The sequence below is a fragment of the Chelonia mydas genome, chromosome 14 (assembly GCF_015237465.2).
Source record: "Chelonia mydas isolate rCheMyd1 chromosome 14, rCheMyd1.pri.v2, whole genome shotgun sequence".
NCBI classification, from domain to species: domain Eukaryota; kingdom Metazoa; phylum Chordata; order Testudines; family Cheloniidae; genus Chelonia; species Chelonia mydas.
In genome coordinates, this window is record NC_051254.2 from 20,926,473 (window position 1) to 20,952,731 (window position 26,259).

A 26,259-nucleotide genomic window follows, 5' to 3' on the forward strand; every position below is an offset into this window, starting at 1 on the left:
ACGCACTGGTTTGTCTGCAAATGCACTGCTTTGTCCAGTTCTTTGAACCCAAAACTCAATTAGGGAATGTCTTTTAAATACTGACCATAATGTTTCGTCACAAGGAAGCTCCAACAAGCACTCTTGTGCCTTATTGGACAAACCAGAGGACAGCTCACTGATTTCAGTTCTGAGAGGATTACGTATCCAGTTGTTTGGTTCTGCTTCTACTGGAAAGTTATCTTCAGACTGTTGCTTAAGAGCAACAAGATGTTCTTCGATGTCATTTTTAATTTTTTTGTCAAGAACCAGTTCATTTTCAGACAGAAAACGTTCCAATGTTGGGAATGAGCTGAAATCATCCTTTTTTACGTGACTAGCAGACAAGTCAAGTTTCTTGATCATTGTATTGATTTTGTCTTGCACATCCAATATAGTCACTGAAACTCCCTGCAGCCCAGCATTCAGCTCATTTAGGCGTGTGAATGTATCAGAGAGGTAACTCAATCATGAGAGCCAGGATTAATCTTCAAAACAGCTTTTCAATTGGAATGGATGGTCTGTTAGAAATAGCTGTATTTCTGAATGTAGCTCAGACAAATGAGTAAATACTTTGCCTCTTGACCACCAGCGTACTTCTGTATGAAGAAGAAGTTGTACATGAACACTACCCATTTCATTGTACAGTACACTAAAAATTCGAGAATTCATAGGTCTAGCTTTTATGAAATTAACAGTTTTCACAGCAGAGTCCCAAACACCCTTCATTTCCACTGGCATTTTCTTGGCAGTCAGTGCCTCTTGATGAATGCTACAGTGCACCCATGTGACATCGGTGCCACTTCGTGGATACAAGCCATTACCCCACCGTGTCTTCCCGTCAGTACATACTCCAACGCAACATTGCTAATCAATACTGCATTCCTTCACAAATTCATCTAGTAACTGGAAAAGTTGTTCAATGGTTGTTCTTCTTGGCACTCAACGACAAAACAAATTAACTTCCAAATACTTTCCCTTCCCACCCATACCCGATGTACGCAAGAAGATTTGCAATGTCAGCAATATCAGTCGTCTCATCCAACTGCAATGCAAAATACCTACTGTTGTTCACACATTTCACGAGAATGTCTTTAACATTAGCTGCCATATATTGACTTCTGTGTGACACAGTGTCATTTGAAAGAGGCACACAATGTAACTGCTTTGCCGTCTTCTCTTCACACATTATAAACGCATGTTCTGTAGCTGCAGGCAGAATAATTTCTTCCCCAGTAGAGTGAGGCTTCTTCGCTTTGGCGATTCTAAAGCTTGTGCAAATGAAGCTTCCAGAGCCTTTAAATTTACTGGTTTCAGAGTAGCAGCCGTGTGAATCTGTATTCGCAAAAAGAAAAGGAGTACTTGTGGCACCTTAGAGACTAACAAATTTATTTGAGCATAAGCTTTCGTGAGCTATGAAGTGAGCTGTAGCTCACGAAAGCTTATGCTCAGACAAATTTGTTGGTCTCTAAGGTGCCACAAGTACTCCTGTTCTTTTTTTAAATTTACTTTTGCATGAGCAAACATTGTTACTTTCCCTTGTTTCAACTCATTCAGTTTGAGCTGAAAAAATTCAGGAGGTTTATCTTTGAAAGCAGTGGGATTTGTCTCCAAATGACACCAGAGATTTGCAGGCTTCAAGCTTTCATTAGCCAGCACTGCGTAGCATAACACACATTGCGGCCTTGGTTCACCTTGTTCACCAGTACATGTGAAGCCTACATTAATATAGCTTGAGTGGTATTGTCTTACCAGTTTTCGGCGTTTCAGTGTATTACCATTACCGGTACTCGTACTGGTTCCTGGTAAACATGGGTCTGCACTCAAAATTTCCCTTGCAGATGCATGTTCGTTTGCTGTACTCTCGTGTTTGATTTTGAACTTTTCACTGATCTCACTGTCACAGGTTTGATTATTTATTGTTGTTTTTCTTTTTCAAATATCCCCTTTTCAACCACAAATCTGTGTCTGGGGGTTGACTACTATCCTACTTACTGAACTGACAACTGTTACAATTTTTGAAAAAGCACTGGATTCTGGTAGAGTCAGTACTTTCCACGTGACAATGATGCCCAATACATACAATAGGTAGGTTAGCTGAATTGCATCCAATGCAAACCACGCATACGCAGCTGAAAAATGAAACCAATTAAAACTATGTATGTAGTGTCGTAGGGTACCAATTTAAGAAACACACATTTTGCTTCTGGATTAAATGTGAATAAAAATAAAATAACACCAAAGGCTCAATTAAATAACTACACCTACCGTAGACCACTAAATCTCTCCACCAGGCTGAGAAGGGGGGGGTGTCTCTCCCCCGCCATAGCTGCGGCTGGGAAGGAGGTGGGTGTCTCTCCCCACCACAGCAACCATCAGGCTGGGAAGGGGGTGATGTCTCTTCCCCGTCATAGCTGCTACTGGGAAGGAGGGGGTGGGGCGTCTTTCCCCTACCGCAGCAGCCACCGGGCTGAGAAGGCATGCGCAGCTCCACTTACAAAGAACTATCTGTGGACCACCTGCATGGAGCTCGCGGACCACTGGTGGTCCGCGGACCATAGTTTGAGAACCTCTGTGTTAACCTATAAGGCCCTAAATGGCCTGGGACCTGCCTACCTGAAAGACTCGGTCTCTCACTGTGTCATCTAGCCAACATTGCAACTGACAGAAGCACTCAAACTAAGTCTCAGAGTAGCAGCCGTGTTAGTCTGTATCCGCAAAAAGAAAAGGAGTACTTGTGGCACCTTAGAGACTAACAAATTTATTTGAGCATAAGCTTTCATGAGCTACAGCTCACTTCATCAGATGCATACAGTGGAAAATACAGTGGGGAGATGTTATATACACAGAGAACATGAAACAATGGGTGTTACCATACAGACTGTAACAAGAGTGATCACTTAAGGTGAGCTATTACCAGCAGGAGGGAGGGGTGGGAACCTTTTGTAGTGATAATCAAGGTGGGCCATTTCCAGCAGTTGACAAGAACGTGTGAGGAACAGTAAGGGGGGAAGTAAACAAGGGGAAATAGTTTTACTTTGTGTAATGACACATCCACTCCCAGTCTTTATTCAAGCCTAAGTTAATTGTATCCAGTTTTCAAATTAATTCCAATTCAGCAGTCTCTCGTTGGAGTCTGTTTTTGAAAAATTTTTTGTTGAAGAATTGCCACTTTTAGTCTGTAATCGAGTGACCAAAGAGATTGAAGTGTTCTCCAACTGGTTTTTGAATGTTATAATTCTTGACGTCTGATTTGTGTCCATTTATTCTTTTATGTAGAGACTGTCCAGTTTGGCCAATGTACATGGCAGAGGGGCATTGCTGGCACATGATGGCATATATTACATATATCACTAAGTCTGTTGATTCATAAGGGAGAAAGCTGCTGGCAGGACAATCAATGTGAGGGTTTTGGAATTCATTCCCATTTGTCCTAGAAGCCCAAATAGTTGACTTTCACTACACAGTGCAATGGCCATCTTTTTGAATGAATGTTTGGGGAAGAGTGAGGTGCATGGGGGTTGCTTGTGTATATATGTCTTTATTTTTTTAAATCAAAATAGATAGGAGTTCCGATTCGGCTCTGAAAAGATGGTTGATAGCCTCAATGGTTTTCAGATCTCAGCAGTTTATACAAGAAGTATCTGATTTTTAACTTTTATTTTATTTTAAAATTATCTGTATTTAATCGAATATAAATTTAGACCTGAAGATTAGGTTTTCAACATTCCCCGGAGCCTGTGGAAGGCTCTCTCCTATTTTCTAAAGAAGCAAGGGGTTTAGTGCCCTTCAGTTCAGGTCTCTGACATACTGTGGTTTGAAAGTATCAAGAGGAGGAAAGTTTCATTGTGGCACATGTTTGTGTCTAGTAAATATCATTTGTTAAGTACAAGGGAGAGAAGAAAGTAAATGTTACTTGTAGGAACAGTATAATTGCTGCACGTGCACCCTTACTTTGACCTATATGTGCAAATAGCTTCTGAGTCTGACCCTTCCCTGTTTTTTCTGTTTTAATTAATTCCTCGGTTATTCCCATACACACAATCTCACTCTAACACAGAGTCCTTTCACTACCCATTCACTGTCTTTGCCCAGGTGAATGCCACAAGCGTATCCACACCTGCAGTAACAGTAACTGCTTGGTCTGAGCTTCATCAGTCATATGCTTTGTGTTTCAGGGTGCATCTGTTATTCTGCTGTCAGTGTCAAGCCTTTATCATTGTGACAAGAACAGAAGACAGCGCATTAGTAATGAGGGCGTTGTTGAATTCAAGCTATGTCACTTTGACACTTCTAAGTGTTGACATAATCATGTACTCTTCAAGCTCCTTGTACTGTGGTGGTGATATCATGAAAGGGTATTGCTTGGCAAAAGTGTAGCTGCAGAGGCGATCAAACCCCGGGAGTCTAATGATCATGCTTGTCCTGTTGGTCAATCTTGCTGAAGAGTTTTGGTTCAAATGAAAACAAATATAAATATAGGGTGTACGCATACATGGTCTTGTGAAGTGAACCGTATTATTCAAAGAAAGCCAGGCAACAATTAAAATGGAATGTTTGGGCTATTTGAGTACCTGGTGTTTCTCCTTTTAATGTAATTTGAATGTGTTTGGGGTTTCGTTTTCTCCAGAGCTTACTGACCCAAGCAATCAAAGTACATAGAGTATACCTTCTAAGTAACAATCCAGGTGGAGGGCAGAACAGCAAGCCCCTGTTTAGCTACAAGAGTAAAGAATGTGTCCCCCCTTCTCCCTTTGGGAAATGGGCATGTTCCATAATATCACCTAGCTGTCTTTAAATGTTAGTTACAATGGAAGAAACAAAGGTACTTTCTGTAGAACATTTCAGATATCTGGCCTGTGGATTTTTAAGGATTGTTACACCTACGTTGTTTCTTATGTTATAAACTGTTGGCAGAGTAGTAACAAGTTGTCATTTCTTGAATTTTTAAAAGCTGAGACCGCAATGAATACTATTAATCTTCCAGGACAGATAAAGTGTTAATTGAAATCTGGATTTTTAGGTGTTCTATACTGAAAATATTTCCTTCTCAAGTGACAGATCCCAACACCTTCTTAGCAATTACCTCCCCTTCTCCACTACAGACAAAAAAGAGTATCCTGAACACTATGTAACAAGGGGATATGGCTTGAGTGGAGGCTTTAAAAAATAAAAATTAAAAAAAAAAATTCTGGCAGCTCATTTTCCTGACACATCTGTCTCCAGTTCTTCCAGGATGTGACAGCTTTGCTTTTTAGATAAAATGCAGAAGTCCTACCTACCTATGAGTTAGTAATGGAACGTTGTTTAGGCTTGCATTGGTCTTGTTTTTAATTAGACCCTTGTTTGAAATGGAAAATATTAAAGCAGATTGTAGCTAACATGGGGAACTGCAGGGCCAGAGGGTTTTCAGCTACTTCCACAGTTTTATAAAAGCAATTTCTAATCCTTAAAATATTTACCTTGCTTTATTTTCATATCTTGAAGACAAACAGGTGCAGAGTTCCCTTTCTGATATCCAAATGTACGTTCTCCAAGCCAACAATCTCAAAAGCCTTCCCTTCTTTGTACAATTAAGGTGGGATTTTCTTAAGGAGGGAGTTTCAAAAGTCTTCCGCATTGCCCTAATTCTGCTCTCATTGAAATCAAATTGCCACTGACTTCAGTGAGAAGAGTTAGTCCCAAAGTGCCTGAGTGCTTTGAAAAATCCCATCCTTAACTTCTGTTTTTAATCACAGCTGTGTATATTTGACTAAAAATATCTTCGTAATTTTTTTTAATTGCTCATTAATATTTCATAGAAAAGTGATTGAAAGGAAACAAGCAGGTGAACTAATAATGTTTGCTTTCACCTTGTTTATCATGATAGTAAAGGGAAAGCATAATGTATTTATTGTAAAAGATACTCTAATCATCATACCTACTAACAGTGTGGGGTAAATCACTAAAAGACAAAATAATAGAAATCTTTTAAAATAATGAAATAAAATTTAAAAAACAATCCAAGCAAGAAATTGGCACTGTCGTTTGCTGCAATAAAGAAAACTAGAAATGCAAATTTCCTTTTGAATGCATGGCAAAATCAGGAAATTTAAAGTAAAAAGGTAATATCTAAAAATTAGCCAAAATTAATTAATTTGGAGCCCACCTACCCCCATGCTATGCTATCTGGTCAGTTTTGTTTTGCTTTGCTTCCCCAATTAATGCACTTTTAAATACCTTTATAAAATCATGCTTGTGACCTGTGACACGGTAGTCTACCTCTTAAAGTAGTGGTGCCTAATAGCTCACTTTGTCACAGTCCTTTTGAAATGGTCTGATTATTTATACAAGGACCTGGGAGACACTGGGAGAGAGGAAGCAGTCCCGAGAGTAAGAAGTATTTGGGATGCAATCCTGCTACTGTTTCTTTAAGGGCCCTAGGCCAGGGGGTTTACAGAGAGGGTGGGGCCCTTTTCCCCCAGCCAGCTGGGGATGAGCTAGGAGAAGAGGGCCACCTTAAATGCTGCTTCTTCATGCATAGCAGGGCAGACACCAGGAGATATTAGCAGGGAAAGGCTGGCCTGCTGAGCATCCTGAAGCATGGAGACTAATTAAGGAAAAGGGGCCAGTTGCCGGAGTAGCATTTAATTTCAAAAAGGGGAACAACACAAATATGAGAGAGCTAGTTAAATGGAAATGAAAGGAACAAGAGTGAAATTCCTGCAAGCTGCATGGAAACTTATTAAAAACACCATAATTGAGGCTCAAACTAAATGTATACCCCAAATAAAAAAAACAGTAAGAGGACCAAAAAAATGCCACCATGGCTAAACAACAGAATAAAAGATGCGGTTAGAGACAAAAAGACATCTTTTAAAAATTGGAAGTTAGATCCTACTGAAAAAAGTAGAAAGGAACATAAACTCTGGCAAGCCAAGTATAAAAGTATAATTAGGCAGGCCAAAAAGAATTTGAAGAGCAACTAGGGGAAGAACCTCAAAAACTAACAGCTATTTTTTTAAGCACATAAGAAGCAGGAAGCCTGCTAAACAATAAGTGGGACCACTGGATGTTCGAGGTGCTAAAGGAACACTCAAGGTAGACCAGGCTGTTGTGGAGAAGTTTAAATTAATTCTTTGCATCGGTCTTCACTGCAGAGGATGTGAGGGAGATTCCCACATCTGAGCCATTCTTTTTAGGAGACAGAGTTGAGGAACTGTCCCAGATTAAGGTGTCAATAGAGGAGGTTTTGGAACTAATTGATAAATTAAACAGTAAGAAGTCACCAGGACCGCATGGTATTAACCCAAGATTTAGGAAATTGCAGAACTACTAACTGTGGTATGTAACTTGTCGCTTAAATCAGCCACTCTACCAGATTACTGGAGGATAGCTACTATAACACTAATTTTTAAAATGGCTCCAGAGGTGATGCTGGTAGTTACAGGCTGATAAGGCTAACTTCAGTACCAGGCAAATTGGTTGAAACTATAGTAAAGAACATAATTGTCAGACACATAGATGAACATGATATGGTGGGGAAGAGTCAACACAGCTTTTGTAAATGGAAAACATGTCTCACCAATCTATTAGAATTCTTTGAATGTGTGAACAAACGTGGACATGGGTGATCCAGAGGATATAGTGTACTTGGGCTTTCAGAAAGCCTTTGGCAATGTCCCTCCCCAAAGGCTCTTAAGTGAAGTAAGCTGTCATAGAATAAGACTCAGGGAAGGTCCTTTCATGGATCAGTAACTGATTAAAAGATAGGAAACAAAGGGTGGAAATAAATGGCTGGTTTTCACAGTGGAGAGAGGCAAATGACGGGATCTCCCAAGGATCTGTACTGGAACCAGTGCTGTTCAACATATTCATAAATGATCTAGAAAAAGGGGTAAACTGTGAGGTGGCAAAGTTTGCAGATGATACAAAATTACTCAAGATAGTTAAGACCAAACCTGAATGTGAAGAATTACAAAGGAATCTCACAAAACTGGGTGAGAGGGCAACAAAATGGCAGAGGTAATTCAGTGTTGATAAAGGCAAAGCAATGCACTTTGGAAAACATAATCCTAACTACACATACCAAATGATGGGGTCTAAATTAACTATTACCACTCTAGAGATTGTGGAGTTATTGTGGCTAGTTCTCTGAAAACATCTGCTCAATATGCAGCAGCAGTCAAAAAAAACTTACAATGTTAGGAACCATTAGGAAAGGGCTAGATAATAAGACAGAAAATATCATAATGCCACTATATATATATCCATGGTACACCCACATCTTGAATACTGCATGCAATTCTGGTCACCTCATCTCAGAAAAGATGTATTAGAATAGGAAAAGGTACAGAAAATGGCAACAAAAATTAGGGGTATGGAACAGCCTCCATATGAGGAGAGATTAAACAGACAGACTGTTCAGCTTAGAAAAGAGACAACTGAGGGGGAATATGATAGAGGTCTATAAAATCATGACTGGTGTAGAGAAAGTGAATAGGGAAGTGTTATTGACCCCTTCACATAACACAAGAAGCAGGGATCACCCCAATGAAATTAATAGGCAGCGAGTTTAAAACAAACATAAGAAACAAACACAGTCAGCCTCTGGAACTTGTTAGTGGGGGATGTTGTGAAGGCCAAAAGTATAACAGGGTTCAAAAAAGAATTGGACCTATCCTCCAGAAATTTATCTATCAATGGCTATTAGCCAAGATGGTCAGGAACATGCCCCAAGCTCTGGGTGTCCCTAAACCTCTGATTGCCAGAGGTTGGGACTGGATGACTGGAATCATAGGACTAGAAGGGACCTCGAGAAGTCATCCAGTCCAGTCCCCTGCACTCATGGCAGGACTAAGTATTATCTAGACCATTCCTGACAGGTGTTTGTCTAACCTGCTCTTAAAAATCTCCAATGATGGCGATTCCAAAACCTCCCTAGGCAATTTATTCCAATGCTTAACCACCCTGACAGTTAGGAAGTTTTTCCTAATGTCCAACCTAAACTTCCCTTGCTGCAATTTAAACCCATTGCTTCTTGTCCTATCCTCAGAGGTTAAGAAGAACAATTCTTCTCCCTCCTCCCTGTAACAACCTTTTATGTACTTGAAAACTGTGATCATGTCCCCTCTCAATCTTCTCTTTTCCAGATTAAACAAACCCAGTTTTGTCAATCTTCCCTCATAGGTCATGTTTTCTAGACATTTAATCATTTTTGTTGCTCTTCTCTGGACTTTCTCCAATTTGTCCACATCTTTCCTGAAATGTGGCACCCAGAACTGGACACAGTACTCCAGTTGAGGTCCAATCAGCATGGAGTAGAACGGAAGAATTACTTCTCATGTGTTGGATCACTCGCTAATTGCTCTGTTCTGTTCATTCCATCTGAAGCATCAGGCACCTACTGGGCTAGATGGAGCATTGATCTGACCCAGTATGGCCGTTTTTCGGTTCTTATGCTTAGACGAAATGCAGGAGAATGAATAGAAATTGCTAATCCAGGGATGTCCCTTCCATCCGAGATACACTTTGCAAAGGGGGCAGTAGTGCAAGGGGGTAGTCTGAATTTTATGCAGACACAGGAGTCTTCTTATCCTTTACCATAGAGGATTAGGGGACCACTAAATTGACTGAATTAATATTTTCTTTTAATAGAAGGGTTACATTCTGTCTTTAGCCTAACTGGATTATCAGCCCTGATTTAAATATATATATAGCATTAGAGTAAAATGTTATGTCAATACACAGAAAATTGTTTGCCCATTCCAGCCTGCTGTTGCTGCTGCTTTCATCATATGTCATAGATTAGGGATGTTCTGTGAAGGGGTATGGATTGATATTTTTCAGGGTGCCCTTCTTTGTTATATTCTAGATCCACTGAGATATATGGAAAAAGTTCAATAGTGTAAGTGTGGCTGGTCCTTTGTTCATAGTCTGCAACATTCTTCTTAATACGAGTATTATATTTGGTTTTAAACAGGAATAATGTGAGTATATTGTCATAATTCTATATTTTAATCCTTTGCCACCAGAAATGGCAAGAGTGTATAAGTAGATCACCTATGCAGAGCTTGTCTTTCAGTCACTTTGGATTCCTAATATTGATGGGATGGGCCATTTTCTGTTAATCTACGACTTGATAGGAGGTTGCTGCTTTAAAGAAGCCAGAAATCCAGGACCAGGACCCCCTTTGCTGATTGTGCTTACTCAGGTTCTCTGTTGATACAGCAGCAATGAGAGATCTCCTGGTACTGCAGTTAGGCCCCCTGATTGTTGGAACCTAAAGATAAAACGCAGTACAAAACCATGTGAATTTACAATGTACTGAATGCGGAGCCACTGGACCCTTGGGTGATACTGAATAAGATTGTTTAAAAAAAAATGTGTCCCAATAAGTTTTAATGATCATCTAACCTGTTCATTCAATGTACCCAGCAAACTTATTTTCAGGGATACATCACCCTTCATCCTCTCACTTCCTTTTGCCCCAAGATTGCCTCTACAGAAAGCTTGATTGCAAACACATAGCAGAAGGAGTTCAGTTCCACATTCCTGTCTCCTTTTACAGAGGCCGTACCCAACCAGTATGCAAACATTTCCCACCTGTATTGATAGTGCAATAATTTCATACAGAAATTATAAATCTTTTTACTGTAATAGCTTTGCTGAAGAGGGACATTGCTGTAAGCTATTTTGCAATTCTATCTTATTGGGAAAAGTGATTAGTACAGGCTAAACTCATCTTTAAAGTAGAGGTAAAATGTTTTCAAAGAGGGACAATACTATCTTTTCCCTTACACCTCCCTGCCCAGTTACTAGGTGTTTTGCTAACTGCTTCTGGAAGGAGTATAGCCCAGTATCAACAGTATTGTTCTAAGACATGATGCCACAATCCCAAATGCATAAACTGTAAGAATAATAAAGATGTTAACTGAAACAAGTGGAGGTATTTGTAACTATTGGAGGAGGAGTTACTTGTGATGTAAGCAAGTTCTGTTCTTATACCTAAGCTTGTACTTCCAAGGTATAGGTTGAAAATTTTAAACAATCTTTAAATTACATTTCTACAATCATAAAAATGAAAAAAAAAATATGGGGGAACCTGATAAGAAACACATGGTTGTAAATAAATGTACACACTAACATGACAGTTGATCTAACACTAGTTAGGAACACAGAATATAATTATTGTATGTTGACTTGATGAGAACTATACAGAGAGAAGGATTTTTCTGATTCAGAAATAAACCACAATGTTCTGGTTAGTGTGACTTTTTTCAACATAGTGTTTTAAATGTTTGTGTGTGCTGATTAAAATTTAGGTTAGGCTCTCAAAAACCATTGCCAAGTTATGACACTTGGGGTGTTCAGTTGCTGTAGATTTAACCCTGTGGCTATCCTTGTGATGGTTCGCTTGCCAAAAATGCAGGGAAGATAATATTCTGCCTTGGCCAGATGAAGTGATGCATTCCGACTTCCTGAGGAAAAAGCCTCATGAGAGCTGCTGAAATATTTATTTATCCAGGATTCATCTTACTGAATTTACTATTTGCTAAAATGGGCAGAACTGTGCAGGCCTGTAATGAGATAATCTATGTTTGATTTCCCCCTTCATTCCTCTGGAACAATATTTCAGATACATTTTTTTTTTCATTTTTCTTACATATCAGGGGGAAATAATTTCAAGTGGAAAGAGAATTTTGCTGAACATCTGGGAACATAATGTGAAAAGTTTGATAAATGGCATCTTACTGACATGTAATTGCAGCTAGCTCAGTAAAGATCTGGTGTGATTAAAGATTTGGTGTGATATGTATAAAAGGGTTTTTCTAATAAATATAGTTTCTTTCAATCAAATATGTAATCCACACACAAAAATGACATTAATAAAATATTAGATTGTGATTTAAATAAGAAAAAAGTGAGGCAGTCCTGAGCTAAGAGTCCCACAGCAACTTAATTCTGTCAGCTTGCATGTCTGCATTACAATAGTCTGTTCTTAACTAGTTACTTAACTGAGCAAGCAGATGCCCTGTTTGAAATATATATTACATTCACAAAAAGAAAAGGAGTACTTGTGGCACCTTAGAGACTAACCAATTTATTTGCGCATAAGCTTTCGTGAGCTATAGCTCACTTCATCGGATGCATCTAAGGTGCCACAAGTACTCTTTTTCTTTTTGCAAATACAGACTAACACGGCTGTTACTCTGAAACCTGATATTACATTCAGGTGCTTAACTACTATATTAAAGATATGGAAATATTTCATATAATAATTACAGTAGGTGTAATGTGTTTCATTTCTTTTAACACAGTAAATGTCAAATGTCTAGCTGCCCTTTGTTTTACAATCATTTTATGTTTTTCCGGACACAGTTCTGTTAAAACCTCACTACCATTTTTATTCCATCCATTGCAGAGTGAATACATTTGGCCAATTTTAAATAATTTACAGGCCAGATTCTCCTGATCAGTTCATCAGTGTAAATCAGGAGTAAATGCACTGAAGTCAGAGTTACAACTATAAATAAAGCAAAGTTTTGTAGAAGTTTCTTGAAAAAGCCTATTTGAGCACAGCCAAAGATGTTTTCAAGAAAAATACTTTAGATTATATAATTTGCCTTCCTGCTTTACCACTCTGATGTCAAATGATATTTTTCCTTCATTAAATGTAATTGTGCCTGAAATGTAACTGTGAAACAAACCATTAGCAAAATGCTGAGCTGTCAGAAGCAATCATTAGTTTCAAATACAAACGGAGCATTTTTCCTTTTCTGAACATTTGTAATTCTTTGCCGCCTTTTGTTTTTTTGGTGGGGGCGGGGGAGGGCAGTTAAGTGATAAAACTATAACACTCAAAACACAAACTGTAGTTTTAAAATAAACTGCCTAAAATATGTGGAGTGTTTATAGTCTGTTTCCTATTTGTCTATACAGCACCTAGCACATTAGTTAAACTGTACATCAGTTCCTTATCAGTATTTTTATAAAACTTTATATGTTGAAAACACCGCTCCCATTGACCTCAGTTGTACTTGTGAACAGTCAGCAGTTTTCTGCAAATCAGACCTCAGAGTCCCAGAAAATGAGACATTCAGTTAGTGGTCATCTATTTGGTGTAAGTGTAGCAAAGGTAGGGATAGAATCTAGTTCTCCAGGGTGGCATTCAGCTGACTTAACCACAAGATCATCATTGTTCTTCCTGCAATCACCTGCCTCATTCACTTCATACCTTCCAGCTTCTGCAATCAACAAAGCACAGGTACTACAGACAACGCTCATTAACTACACAACTCTGATTCATTTCCGGGTCCCGGTCCATCCTGTGCACTGAAGGAGGTAAAGAGTCCTGTGGAAAAAACAGGATGCGATCATGTAATTAAAGACGACATCATAATGCATATGCACAAGGGGACCACATTAAGGTTCTACAGGCAACCTTAATTCTGTATAACATTTGTGTTTGACTTTGCAATCTTAATATTCTTTCAACATAGTTGTTTTGTTTTGTAATGTAGTTTGTTACATTTTTTAAAAGCAAACTGACAAAACCAGAAATCCATCCTGTGGAACCATGTTCACTCTCAGTTGGGTCATCAGCAGGGTTAGATCTACTCCTTGAGTTAATAGTAATAGTAGTAGGCTGTTAATTTCTGTGTGGGCCAGCCATATGAGATGAGAGATGAGATGAGAGACCCACTTTTCCAGTGGATTTCGTAGCTATTTGCTGAGAGCAGAGGAATGCAGAGACTCAAGAATCCTGCTTCCTATTCCAGTTTCTTGAGGGGTAGTGTGATCTATTGGTTATAGACTCCTCAGTCCCTGTCCACCTCTGTTTCTATCCCTGCTTCCTCTTGGCTCCTGTCCATGTCTTCTTCCACTGCCTGATTCTCATCCCTCCTTCCCATCTCCTGCTTTCCCAACACTGCTCCTAGCCCGCCTGCATTCAAGTCAGTTTGACTCCTGTTCCTGTTCCTCACGGGCAGCACCAGCAGGGCGAACACAGAAAGCATGGGAAAAACTGTGTTCCTGCTCTCAGTTCTGATATCTGGTGCCACAGCTGCATCAGGAAGAGCAATGGCAGGTAAACCTCTCCTTGGCGTGTGCAAACTGCAGTTTTTAGAAGCTTGTAACTTGGCCAAACATTAGTAGATTTTCACAGCCACATCCCTGACACGAGACCGACCCCTCTGCCAAATATCAAGTTCTTGCTCAAAGCATAGAGGTGGTAGAGCTTTTCAGTTGAGCAGCTGTAGAACATTTTAACATGAGCCAAAAAAATTCCCCCAAACTTATTTTTCCTTATTTTTGGAAATGGTTGCAGCTTTCTAGAAAAATTCAGCCTCAGGCAGACGCCGGCATGGAAAATTTCAGCCTGAATGTTTAAAGTTTGCCAAATTTATAAGCAATTTAAAACAGGGTCTTATAATGGAAAGTGTTAACCAACTATAGGTGTCTCTACCAGCTCTGCCTATAATACTAATACTTTACAGCTGCAGGGTTGGGTTTTTTTTAAATGTGATGGAAAAGATTCATTCAGGGTCAAAGACCACTTGTGCTACATTTCATTCCCAATTTAATTTTTCAGCATTGAGGCCACATAAAACTGGGATTTATAATGGAATAATCTCTTTTAACTTGATCCGTGATGGAACTGGCCAATGCTATTATAATGTAATGAGTGAGGTGGGAATCTTTCAAAACTCCCAGTGGTGAAGAACTTAACGTACAATATGAGATTAAGACCTACAAGTGATAAGTACAAATTGTTTTATTTCTTGTGTATGAATCTGTATTATATAGACTGCCTTCACTGCCAAAACCCTTCTTTGCATCTGCTCATCGCTTGCTGTACCCTTCTCCTTTCTGACTTCTACCTCTCCACCTACAGTCTCCGAGATGCTAGCGCCAAAATCATCTTTTCTTCCACTACATGAACTATATCAGTGCCTCCTTGAATCCCTCTCTTATCATATAAAATCCAAGCGGCAGCTGCTGCTTTTGCTTCTCACCTATAAGGTCCCATGTAATTTTGCTCCTACATACCTCTCTGCTCCCATGTCTCCCTATACTCCCCTTGGTTCCTGTACTTGTCCCTTTCCTTTCACTTCATTCCCTGCTTCAGCATCATCTTTCATTTTTGACTTTGTGGCTTCCACGGTGTTACTTTCTTTTGCGTGAAACAGTCTGTCTCTCAAAGCATATTTATTGTTCTTCACATCTTTCTCCAAGTAAGCTCCTCTTCCCTTCCTCTCAACATCTCTTGTATTTGTCATGTTCCAGATCCTTTGTAAACCATTTAGGACAGGGCATGTATCTTAGGACAGGCTTAAACTAAAACGTTAGGTCGAACCCACTATGTCACTCGGGTGTGAAAAATCCAACCCCTGAGCAACATATTTAAGAAGATCTAACTCCCAGTGTAGACAGCACTAGGTCGACAGAAGAATTCTTCCATCAACCTAGCTACTGTCTCTCTGGGAAGTAGATTAACTACAGCAACAGATTTCAGAGGTAGCCATGTTAGTCTGTATCAGCAAAAACAATGAGGAGTCTTTGTGGCACCTTAGAGACTAACAAATTTATTTGGGCATAAGCTTTTGTGGGCTAAAATCCACTTCATCAGATGTATGGAGTGGAAAATACAGTAGAGAGGTATAAATACACAGCACATGAAAAGATGGGAGTTGCCTTACCAATTGAGGGCGGGAGGGTCAGTGATAATGAGCCAATTCAGTTCAGGTGGAAGTGGACTACTCTCAACAGTTGACAAGAAGGGGTGTCCAGGGAGATTGTATTTATACCTCTCTACTGTATTTTCCCCTCCATACGAGAGGTATAAATACAATCTCCCTGGACACCCCTTCTTGTCAACTGTTGAGAGTAGTCCACTTCCACCTGAACTGAATTGGCTCATTATCACTGACCCTCCCGCCCTCAATTGGTAAGGCAACTCCCATCTTTTCATGTGCTGTGTATTTATACCTCTCTACTGTATTTTCCACTCCATGCATCTGATGAAGTGGGTTTTAGCCCACGAAAGCTTATGCCCAAATACATTTGTTAGTCTCTAAGGTGCCACAAGGACTCCTCGTTGTTTTTACAGCAACAGAGAATCCCTCCCATTGCTGTAGTGACTGTCTACACTGAAGCGCTACAGCGGACTCAGCTGCGGCATTTCTAGTGAAGACATAGTCTCTTACAGCTCCTAGCACAAGGCTCTCATCATAGGGCGCTACTGTGACATAAATGATTATGCCTTGTGAATTAACAGCACTATAGATGTGACTTTATTAATTATAATCAATAATTTTGCAAACGTGAGAAACTAAAGTCACAAAATGGTTTGAGGACTGTGATACCCGAACTATTTTTGACACATACTAGCCTTCTGCACAGATCGCACATGAGTTTCTTGTCTTTGTAATGGGGGTAGCAGCTTGCCTTTGGCAAGTAGCCAAGCCAGTAATGTGGCATTGTCAAAATTAAGATGTTTGTTCGTTTTAACTCAAGGTGGGTAAATAGGTACACTGTCTGGCTGAAAAATAGCACAGTCCAGCCCATCATAAGTCAAGCATCTATCTGCAGGCAACAGTATTCAATCATTCAGGCTTTGTTCAGAATCATACATTTCATTACATCATTACTTTTTCCATATATTTATGTCCCATATAACTGGTATCTTGCCCCGAGTGTTCACTCCACAAATAGAGGTTGGTGTCCAGTAAGCACTGGTGTATTGGTGAACCATTGAGAAATGACCCTGGTTGTTTTATGTCATTAGCTTATTGAGATCTAAATAGCTTTACAGGGTCTTGCTATATGGAAAACTGGATTTGTTATAATAATAGAATAATAATAATAAGAAGAAATAAGAATAAGAATAATAAGTTCTTAAAACATTGTCCAATAAAACCCCACTGGAGTTCATAGCATGATAGTACTCTACTTTTCACATAGGCAGTGTTTAAAGTCAAGTTGGGTTGTCACACTAAATAATTCCATATGGCTTCTTCATTTACCATTTATCATATCACTAGATGCTACATGTAGTTGCAGTAGCATTTACCAGAGGTGATTGATTTTTGAGCGGGTCATGGGTTCTCAGAAGTTGGATGATCTTGAAAACATTTATAGCATTCATCTTGCAAAACCAGAAACACCTTATTTGCAAGGACTGTTTACATAATGTACAACTGGAGGCAGAGGAGGGGGCTGTTTCTTTTATGGGTATGTGTGTATGTAACTTATCAAGAGCAGAAATTGAAGTTGGGCTTTACTTCAAATTATTACATTTTATGGACTCATTCAAAATATTTTTGTCTTCCAGGTAGTTTTCTTTTTAAGGGGAAGCCAAAGGTATTAATGTACACTATCAAAACTAATGTAAAAGGGGGGTTGCCATTTTAATTGTTATTCTGAACCTTCAAAAATCAAGACTAAAGCACCTACAAAAACAGACAGTACATTCTATGCTTGGTATGGTCTCTGGCATCCTTTCAATCCTTCCTTTTCTTTTATACAGTTCTTTGAGGTTCCCTTTGACTCAAATATGAACAGGACAAAAAACAGACCGCTGGTGCGAGGACAGATCAGGTAAGGCTGCCCACACCTGTTCCCTGTAATGAGAAATGAACCTATTGTTCCTTTTATGTGTCTTCTCTCTTGGTCTGTTTGGATAAGCAAATATTTCAATGTGCAGATAAAAGACTAAGAAAGAGATGCCACTCTTTGTGTTTTGATAACTCTGAAAGTTTGTAATAGTCCCATGAAGAGTTTGTCAGGATAATGAATTGTTCTTTCAAATATTAGATAGTGGTTATTGCACAATGGCCTTTGTAGATATGGTAATCAAAAGTTACCATCTGCATGTGTTTTGTGATGAGCCCATGCAATCTCTCCGACAAAAGCAAACTAGTGAGCTTTATTTAGAAATAAGCAGCTGATCCTAATTGTTGCTCCCTTATGTGCTAAATAAAAATTGTGATTCCACCAGTATTGTTAAAGGAGTAGGGAATCCATCTAAATCTGTTAGACGATTTAATATGAGGCTTTGTAAAATTACTAGTCCATCACTAGCCAAAGGACTAAGTCTACTAGCTAGAAATCAGTATGGAAGATTGCGGGGGAGGCGCAAGGCGGGACAGGGTGGCATCAGTGAGGTACAGAGACTAATGCCCTGATGAGGAATTCGACCTTCACACCCTACTGCTGAGAAGAGGGGAGGGTCTTGGAGTCCCTACCAGGATGCTGTCCAGTCATATTGCTTTGACCTCTCTCATTTTAGTTTCAGACTAAGAAGTACATGGTAAATTTAAAGGGCGCTCCCTATGTTCTCAGTAGGAGCTGTTGAGTGCTGAGCACTTCGGAAAATCTGGCCCTTAGTTTATAAGCATCTTTCTCTTAGGAAGGAGCTATGGTTGAGAAAATGTTTATTTTGTAATGTCTGGATTGTTTATCATTGCTGTTTGCTGAACCCTCATTGTGTTGTCTCTAAGCATGGTATTCCAGAGCTGCTCATCCGATATACCCTAGGTACCAGTGAAACAAGTACCTGATTACAAACGAAAAACTATGTTAAGATGGAGCTATGGTTGAAAGTATGTACCAGTCACTTAAGTTTAAAAAAAAAGTCTCTAAGGTGCCACAAGTACTCCTTTTCTTTTTAGGGATGTTGTAGTTACCCCAAACTGATCATGTTGAATCTAAAGCACTTACCAGAGGGTCAGGATTCAGGCCTGCAATCAGACCAAACTCTATAATGTAAATCAAGTAGAAAGTCATCAGTTTACATGGTAGCCTTTGTTATGTTTTGTGCAATAAGTTCTCGGAAAGAGAGGAAACAAACTAGCATACTTAATTAAATCTCTATTGAATTTTACTTAACCTTGTACTTTGGAAAGGAAACAGCTTGAGCAGGAGTCACTCTGCAGCATACAACAAAATTGTGAGACATTCCAACAACCTTTTAACCAGCTTACCCGACCTCATTCACTGAGCAAAGTCCATTCCTACCAGGGCCCCTGTACTAAGTGTGTTACCCTTGGAAGTGCTGACATTGCAGTGGGACGCTGGCACTTTCAAGGAACACTGCCATGAAGCACAGCACAACCCCAGCAGTAGTGTGCACATTACAAGGGGAGACAGCAGACACTCAAGAAGCTATGAAACACTACAAATATCTGACATTCAGATGTTGAATAGTGATGGACAAAAGATGGCTGCCTTTAAAAAAAACTTGTGCGTGACTTTTGCATCCTATGTTCCTTGTATTCTTTATGAGAGAACAGAATTCCCTCTTCTGAAACCAGAGCACGCCAAATGTAACATACAGTTTTGCAGAAGGGTTACATCTAATTGAACTTTACCTCTTAATTTGTAAAATAAACCCTCAGATTTTTAATTTTGAAAGAAATTTAGAATTTCTCCTTTTCATTAGTTCCTCTTTGTCCCCCTTTCCCTCTTGCAGTATTTTAATGATCTCATTTGTACATCATATATGCATTCATTTTATCACTTGAGAAAAAGTGAATGGAGCCCATTGCAAATTTGTAGAATGCCCATAGGGGGAGCTGCTAAAAGTTACCCATATAAAAACTCATATTATTCTTTGGTTGCTTTATAGAGTACAACTTTGTTTTCCATTTGGTAAATCATAAAGCCAGAATAAAACTGAGATGGTGACTTTTTAAGAAAAGAATTTTATAACATGTTATCTTCTGCTTTCCATAAATACAAATAAAAATCTAGCATCCCATGGGGCTCCCGTTTGAAAAGAAACTTAAAGCAACCCTGATTTCTGTTTGCATGTCTATTCTGTTTCTCGAGGATTGGGTTCCAAACTTTTTAAAAAACATTACACCTTATTTGCAAATTTAAAATGAAGCCCTCATTCATAAATGATTCAACAAACAATTTTAGTATAGCATTTCCATGATTTGTGCCAAGTATTATTTATAACAAAATTACGTTTTCCCTTAGGGTTCTATGAACAGTTGGTCCTATTTATTTCTGTGTTTTATCCATCACCTTTGGAGGACTGGAAAAAAGTGATGGATGAAATTACAAGAAAATTGAGACAAAATAGTAAAGTGAACCCTAGGGCTAAATTCACTCTCATTGTAAATAGTTGGAGTGCTTCAACAAACTTGTTCTGATTAGTTCTGTAAAATGGTGCTAATTACGGATTCGTAAGTTTAGTTAATTTTATTTAAAAGCACATTTTACGGAATACTGTAATTAAGATGTCTGTCAGGCACAAAGTGAGCCAAATTTCACACCCACTATATACTAGTTTATCACCGCTCACTTACATCAGGTCTGTATTTGGCCCAGTAACTTGAAAAAAAGAGGAAAGCTTCCTTTCTTCATCCCAGTCATACTCAGTAGAGAGTTTTATATCACTCTGTATTAGCATTGCCTATAATATTCCTGGACCCAAGTTAGCATAATTAGAAATCTTTTTTTTTTTAATTCTTGATTTAGGGAGAGCAATTTGTTTTACAGGTTTCCAGCATCCTTAAATAAACTTCACTGTTGGTTGAGGGCATCACAGATTGGCAAAACCATATTTATCATACTTTAAACTTTCTTACCTTTCTTCTTTTTTCTTGAATATTCCCTTCCACCACAAAATGATAATGTTGGGGACCTCGTGTAATCACTCATCAATCTATGTACCTGACTGTCAACAGCTAATTTAAAGTTATTTAAAGTGTCACTTACCTTGAATGATGTTGACCTAATTCCCTGTAGACTTTGAGCATGCAGCCCTTGTATGAGATTGTTTCTTCAGTGGTGTAGCGGAGTAGAATAATCCAGTGGAAGTGATCCAACCATGTTATATTTTGCCACATATTCCCTAGTGTTCTTTGAACCTCTTTCTTTCCACGCCGGTTAAATAAAATTCTTAAGTGGTTATGCTAAAAACTAGTCAAAACAGACTAGACAGAGATGGATACGTTGTATTTAAAAGGCTGGTGTCTTGGCTCTGGGAATGGATCCAAAAGTTTTGGGTTTTTGCACTGAGTTCTTGCCCATATGCTTAAAATGTGTTTAAATCATTTTTAGTCTGGTTTTGACTTTCTTTGGTTGCTTTTACTCTGAAGCGTTTGGCATACGTTTTAATTCTCTTCTGTTCCAGTCACTTTAACTAACCCCTCATTGTGGCATCTGAGTGCAAACTATTAACACAAGCTAGGCGGCAGTCATCAGTGATCTTCCAAAGTGTGCTTCAGTTCTGATCTGGAGGATTCCCTTTTAGGGATGAGAAGGTAGTTAAATCTTCATGGTCTGACTCGTGTGACCCTTGGGCTCTCTGCAAAGGCTCTCAAAAGTGGCTCCCAATTGGGATGGCAGCTTTGACATGGACATCTTCCCACTAAGGAGCTATGCTGAGATTACCAACTTACTTTAGAGAGGCTACAGAATTCCGAAAACCATCCCCAATTCCTGCCAACTTGGGCAGGAATCAAACCGATGCCTAAAAATGCTGTTTTCTTGAGCCATCCAGTCCCCATATAAGCCATTTGTATGCTGTTTATTTACTCTAAATGAGCTAATTTATGAAAGTACTTTTAGAAAATTGTTTAGTATATTAGAGAAATTATTACCTCAATGTCTCATTCTCCCTCATATTTTTCATTGTGATCTATTTGGGGTTTCCGTCCCACCTTTAGCCATAGCAGGTTAAGAAAAACTGGGGGAGGATTTTAATTGAACCTGATTCTAACATTTTCCACCTTCCCTCTCTGCATGTTTAAAGTAAACTTACCCCCTGAGCTTCACTACCCTATACCCATTTACTTGTATGTCCGCTTTGCTTCTAAGATTTCATAGGGCCTACGCCTGAGCTCCTCCTACCAAGTTCTGAGTGCTTGCAATTCCCATACGTTTCAGTGAGAATTCTCAGCACTTCACAAGAGAGGGCCCTTGACAACAAGGTTGTTTTATGGAGTGCAGATAGTTTTCCATCATTATTCAGTCTATGCATGACTGGGAATAGGGTTTTTCTTTACCCTAAATTTGAAAATTGTATTACACTGATCAGAGTGTAAATTAGGGGTGAGGGATATCCTAAAGGTTACAAATCATAGACCAGATAGTTCTGTAGAACAGTCTTCCTTGAATGGTGAGGGAGCTGTGCAGATATGATCTCTGGGAGAGTGAGTTTTGGAGGAAGAATCCTCCTTCATACTCACTGGAGCACCTGCAGAGCTACATTGATGCCTGTGCTGCGAGATCACTGGCCTGGCCCTGCAGCCATCCAAACAGAACATGTGGTGATGCACGAAGCCCCTGCCGAGTCGGAGCCTATGCCATAGAGGGCACACATGCATAATCTTTCACAAGCCCCAAACGCAGTCGCCCAGCCCCTTGCATAGAAAAACCACACTGATTCTGCTCCCAGGAGACCTCTGCAAGAACTAGTTGGTGGATTTGCCCTCAAGGGTATGTCTACATTGCTATAAATGACCTGTAACTGGCCTGTTTCAGCTGACTCGGGCTTGCGGGGCTCAGGCTGTGGGGCTATAAAATTGTAGTGTAGACATTCAGGCTGAGGCTGGGTCATCCTGTTGCAAAAATAACAAAAGTAGAACTGAATGCAGCTTGTCGCAAAGCACTATCCATCATCCTAGCCTGTCCACGTGTCCTCCTCCTTATTCTGACCCCTCAAGCCCTGTTTGGAAACAGACTACTTAAAATGTTCTTCATACTTGGTTGCAGTGTTAAACTCATTGAGCATATTTATGTTCCGCATTATAAAAACAGTTATTATTTTTCCTGCTGTGAATTGTGTTTATGTAATTGATGGGAAGAATTTACACACACACACACACACACACACACCTTTGATTTCAATGAAATGGCAACAGCCGTTCTTTTTAGTTTCCTGTTCAGTATGATTTATTCCATGCTTTTTTAAGACGATGGATTTGATTTTCTTGCAGATTAGTTTAAATAAATGTCTTATGCTAGCACCAGCAACTAGAGCTAGTTTAGTTTCCCTCTTCTCGGAAGACAAGCATCCTGATCCATTATAGGTTGAAGGTGACTATCTTGACTTTCCGGCTACCACACATTTGTGTATATACTTTGTTAAATAGCAGCTGTTTTCATGCATTACAGTACAGTTAGACTAGCTATGCTAAGCACTCATAAAAAGTTAATACAGGAACACATTTCTCTAGAACAAATGTAGGTTTTCATCTCTAAATATCACTAAATCCTCTATTCTGAATAATTTACTATTTCAGTAGTTCCTGGTTCTTTGTACACCTAACAGTGCTGGTACTTCAGGTTTTTGCAGCACCTACCATTACACTTGCACTGAGTGTCTTTGGCTTGGAGTTCTGTTTGAGGATAAGGGTGCAGATTCCATTGTGGGATTGGAGTGTTACACTCTTCCCACCAGCTCCACCTTTAATTACATGGCTCTGCACCAGGCCATAGAGCACAGCACATGCTTGCCTCACAACATGGGTTTGGAGCAGGCTGGATTCTGCTGTAGGTCGGTGTGCACCCAGTGGTGAATGGTATAACTGAAGTTGTAGAATTGTCTCAAAAGGTTGGGAACAATTGACCTATCAGACAAGTAATAATTAACTTACTTTAATACAATTACTTAAAATATAATTGGAAGCTTCTCTGCAAAGAAAATTTGCACTCTTGACCGTGGCTTTTTCATGTGTGTTTTAATAAACTCAAATTCTTGGCACTTAATTTGGCAGAAGACACTACTTAACCAACCCTGATAATGCCTCAGATATTTGCAGAAATGAATTAAATATTAATTCAGTTTGATAAATATATTTCCTGGGACTTTTATTACCCCCTCACTTTTACAGTGCACAAACAGCTACTTTCTGTATTTTGCCTCTTTCGTTCTTACAGCCATAATTAGCTCTTGGTAAACGAAGAGTTTTCCACTTTTTGACATGTGTGACTTGAGTGTCGATTCTGACCAGTGTAGCTCGTAAGCCCACAGCTTTGGAGAATCAAACAGAAAAGACCCTGTGTCCTACCAGTCTGTCAATGTAAATTGATTGGGTTACATCATCCAAGAACAAACGTGACCATTTCTGAGCTGCTGCAAATACAAACATTTGCAATACATTTGCAAATATATAGGCTGGGGATTGCATAAACTGGTGGAACACTCCAATGGGTTAGATGTTCTGTATTTATTTAAGATTGTGCTGAGATCCAGGATTGGTAAAGCTCAGCAACACATCAAGCCCAATTCATCAATGTATGGCTTTTCACGGATTTGGTTGTCTGTGGCAGGCCTACTAACAGCTTAGCAAAACAAGAACATGCTGAAGAAATGTCATATGGGTTACAAACCTGTCTCTCCTGTAATTAATGTGTAATGAGAATGATTCTCTTCTCATTAACTCCCGTGTAAACCAGGAGTAACTCTGTTGAAGTCAATGGAATCACACTGGTGTATGTGAGAGAAGTTTATGACCTTGGTTTACACTGAAACCTGCACTAAGGATTTAGCAATCTGCTATCTTAAACCAGCATTTTAAAGTTTCCTCAAGGTTTCAGTACAATTTTGGTTCCCATTTAAAGCTTAAACCTTTACTTAAATGGATGATTGTTCTGGTGCCTTGGGTGGTCATTTCAGGCAGGTTTCACTGTATTTAAAACAAAAGTTAAAACAAAAACTCCATAAATCTGTAATTCTTCAGAAATAATCATTATAGGAGATCAGATGCTTATTTCCCTCTGGAAAACATTCCAGTGTTTTGCTTAGAAAATACTTGATTTTAAAGGGACGGCCCTGAGATCTTTGTAAGTGATAAAAATGTTACTTTTTTCGGTGGGAGGTTTTTTTGTCTTGTTTAAACAGAGCACAATTCAAAGCAGACACCACCACGGCAACCTTTTCAAGCAACTTTTATCCTGCCTGTATGCAAGCTTTTTTATTATTATTTGAAAACAAGTAAGTGCATTTTTCTCCTGCTGGGTTCCTTTTCTTTCCCATGTTCTTCAGAAGACGGGGAAGTTGGCATTGGCTACATTTGGTAAATAAGGAATAAAAAAGGCAGCTTTATATTTTTGACATGTCCAATTACTTGTAAAAATGTAGCCCATGCATTCTAAGCAGCGGGGCTCTTCCCCCCCCCACCCTTAATTCTTTCCATAGCCATGTCATAGGGGGGGATGGGGAGAACCTCAGGGCTAAAATACAGTTTAATGAGAATAAAACCCACATCAAAGGGTGGACTAATGGAATGATATAATGCTTGCTGTGTCACTTTCCCAAAGGGACTATGGATGACAGTACTTATATTTCAATTATCTATTCACTGTGTGCATAAGATGTTGATTAAATGATTCTAAGGCACTAGAGTCCTTTTGTAGCATTCACAGAAAAATGTTGATTCTGCACATTATCCTTAGATCAAAATGTATATTAGCAGGAAATTGTATATTAATACCTCCATATATATTTTGTTTCTCAGAGCAATTAAAAAAAACCTCTTTTTATTAACACCAGCATTACATTCACATTCATTTTGGTTAAAATGAAGACTGCAGAAGTTACTAGCTATTCAGCTTGTTCCTTCAGCTAACTCCTGCTGTCTGAAAATAATTCTGCAAAAGCTCAATAGAGACATTCCTTTGTAGGCAGCTTTCTGTTTGTTAAATATAAATCCTGCGGAAACACTTGACCCCTCACGACTTGCTGCTTTTCAGTTCAGCTGTGGGGCCTTTACCACCGAATTATTTATCAGAATCTTTAATTGCATGTGGGACAGTTGATAAATTTGAGTACATTGTACATCGCATCACGTTAGGAAACATCCCAGATGCTCATGTATAAACCAGAAGTCACGGTGCATTTGGCTAAATAGCAGCTCCATCTGCTTGTGAGGAACACTACAGAGAAGCGATATGGACTCCTAATGGAGTTGTTTTATCCTCCCATGTCAGCGCCACACCAGGGGGTAGAACACAGTTAACTTGAAGGAGCCAAACCATTGTATACTAATTCTTCTGATTTTGTGTTCGATATGAACGGGCTTTTTGGAACACTGTGGTCTGAGCTGTTCAATTTTTAAAAACTAACTTGTGGCAAACAGTTTACTTTGCTTCAGAGACAGTTGTTGAAATGGATTTTCACAATCCATCCATTATGGCTCATAAAAAAACAAGCAAATATTGTAAAGCCCAATATCACATCTTGTCCAGAGATGTTTCCTTCTGACCCCTCTTTACTGAGTGTCTCAAACATTTCAGATCCAT

General features: G+C 39.2%; 1 protein-coding gene across 6 annotated transcripts in view; it reads left to right on the forward strand.

The window, feature by feature from the left end:
- Positions 1 to 26,259, forward strand: part of LOC102932338 (protoheme IX farnesyltransferase, mitochondrial) — a 157,419-nt gene that overhangs the window by 88,284 nt on the left and 42,876 nt on the right. For 5 of the 6 annotated variants that reach the window (XM_037913728.2, XM_043527772.1, XM_037913726.2 and 2 more), the window contains 2 exons: positions 13,211 to 13,264; positions 17,528 to 17,598. In XM_037913728.2, coding sequence (XP_037769656.1) covers positions 13,211 to 13,264; positions 17,528 to 17,598 — 125 coding nt within the window. The remainder of the gene's footprint in view (positions 1 to 13,210; positions 13,265 to 17,527; positions 17,599 to 26,259) is intronic. The other variant, XM_007072582.4, reaches the window with a different exon arrangement.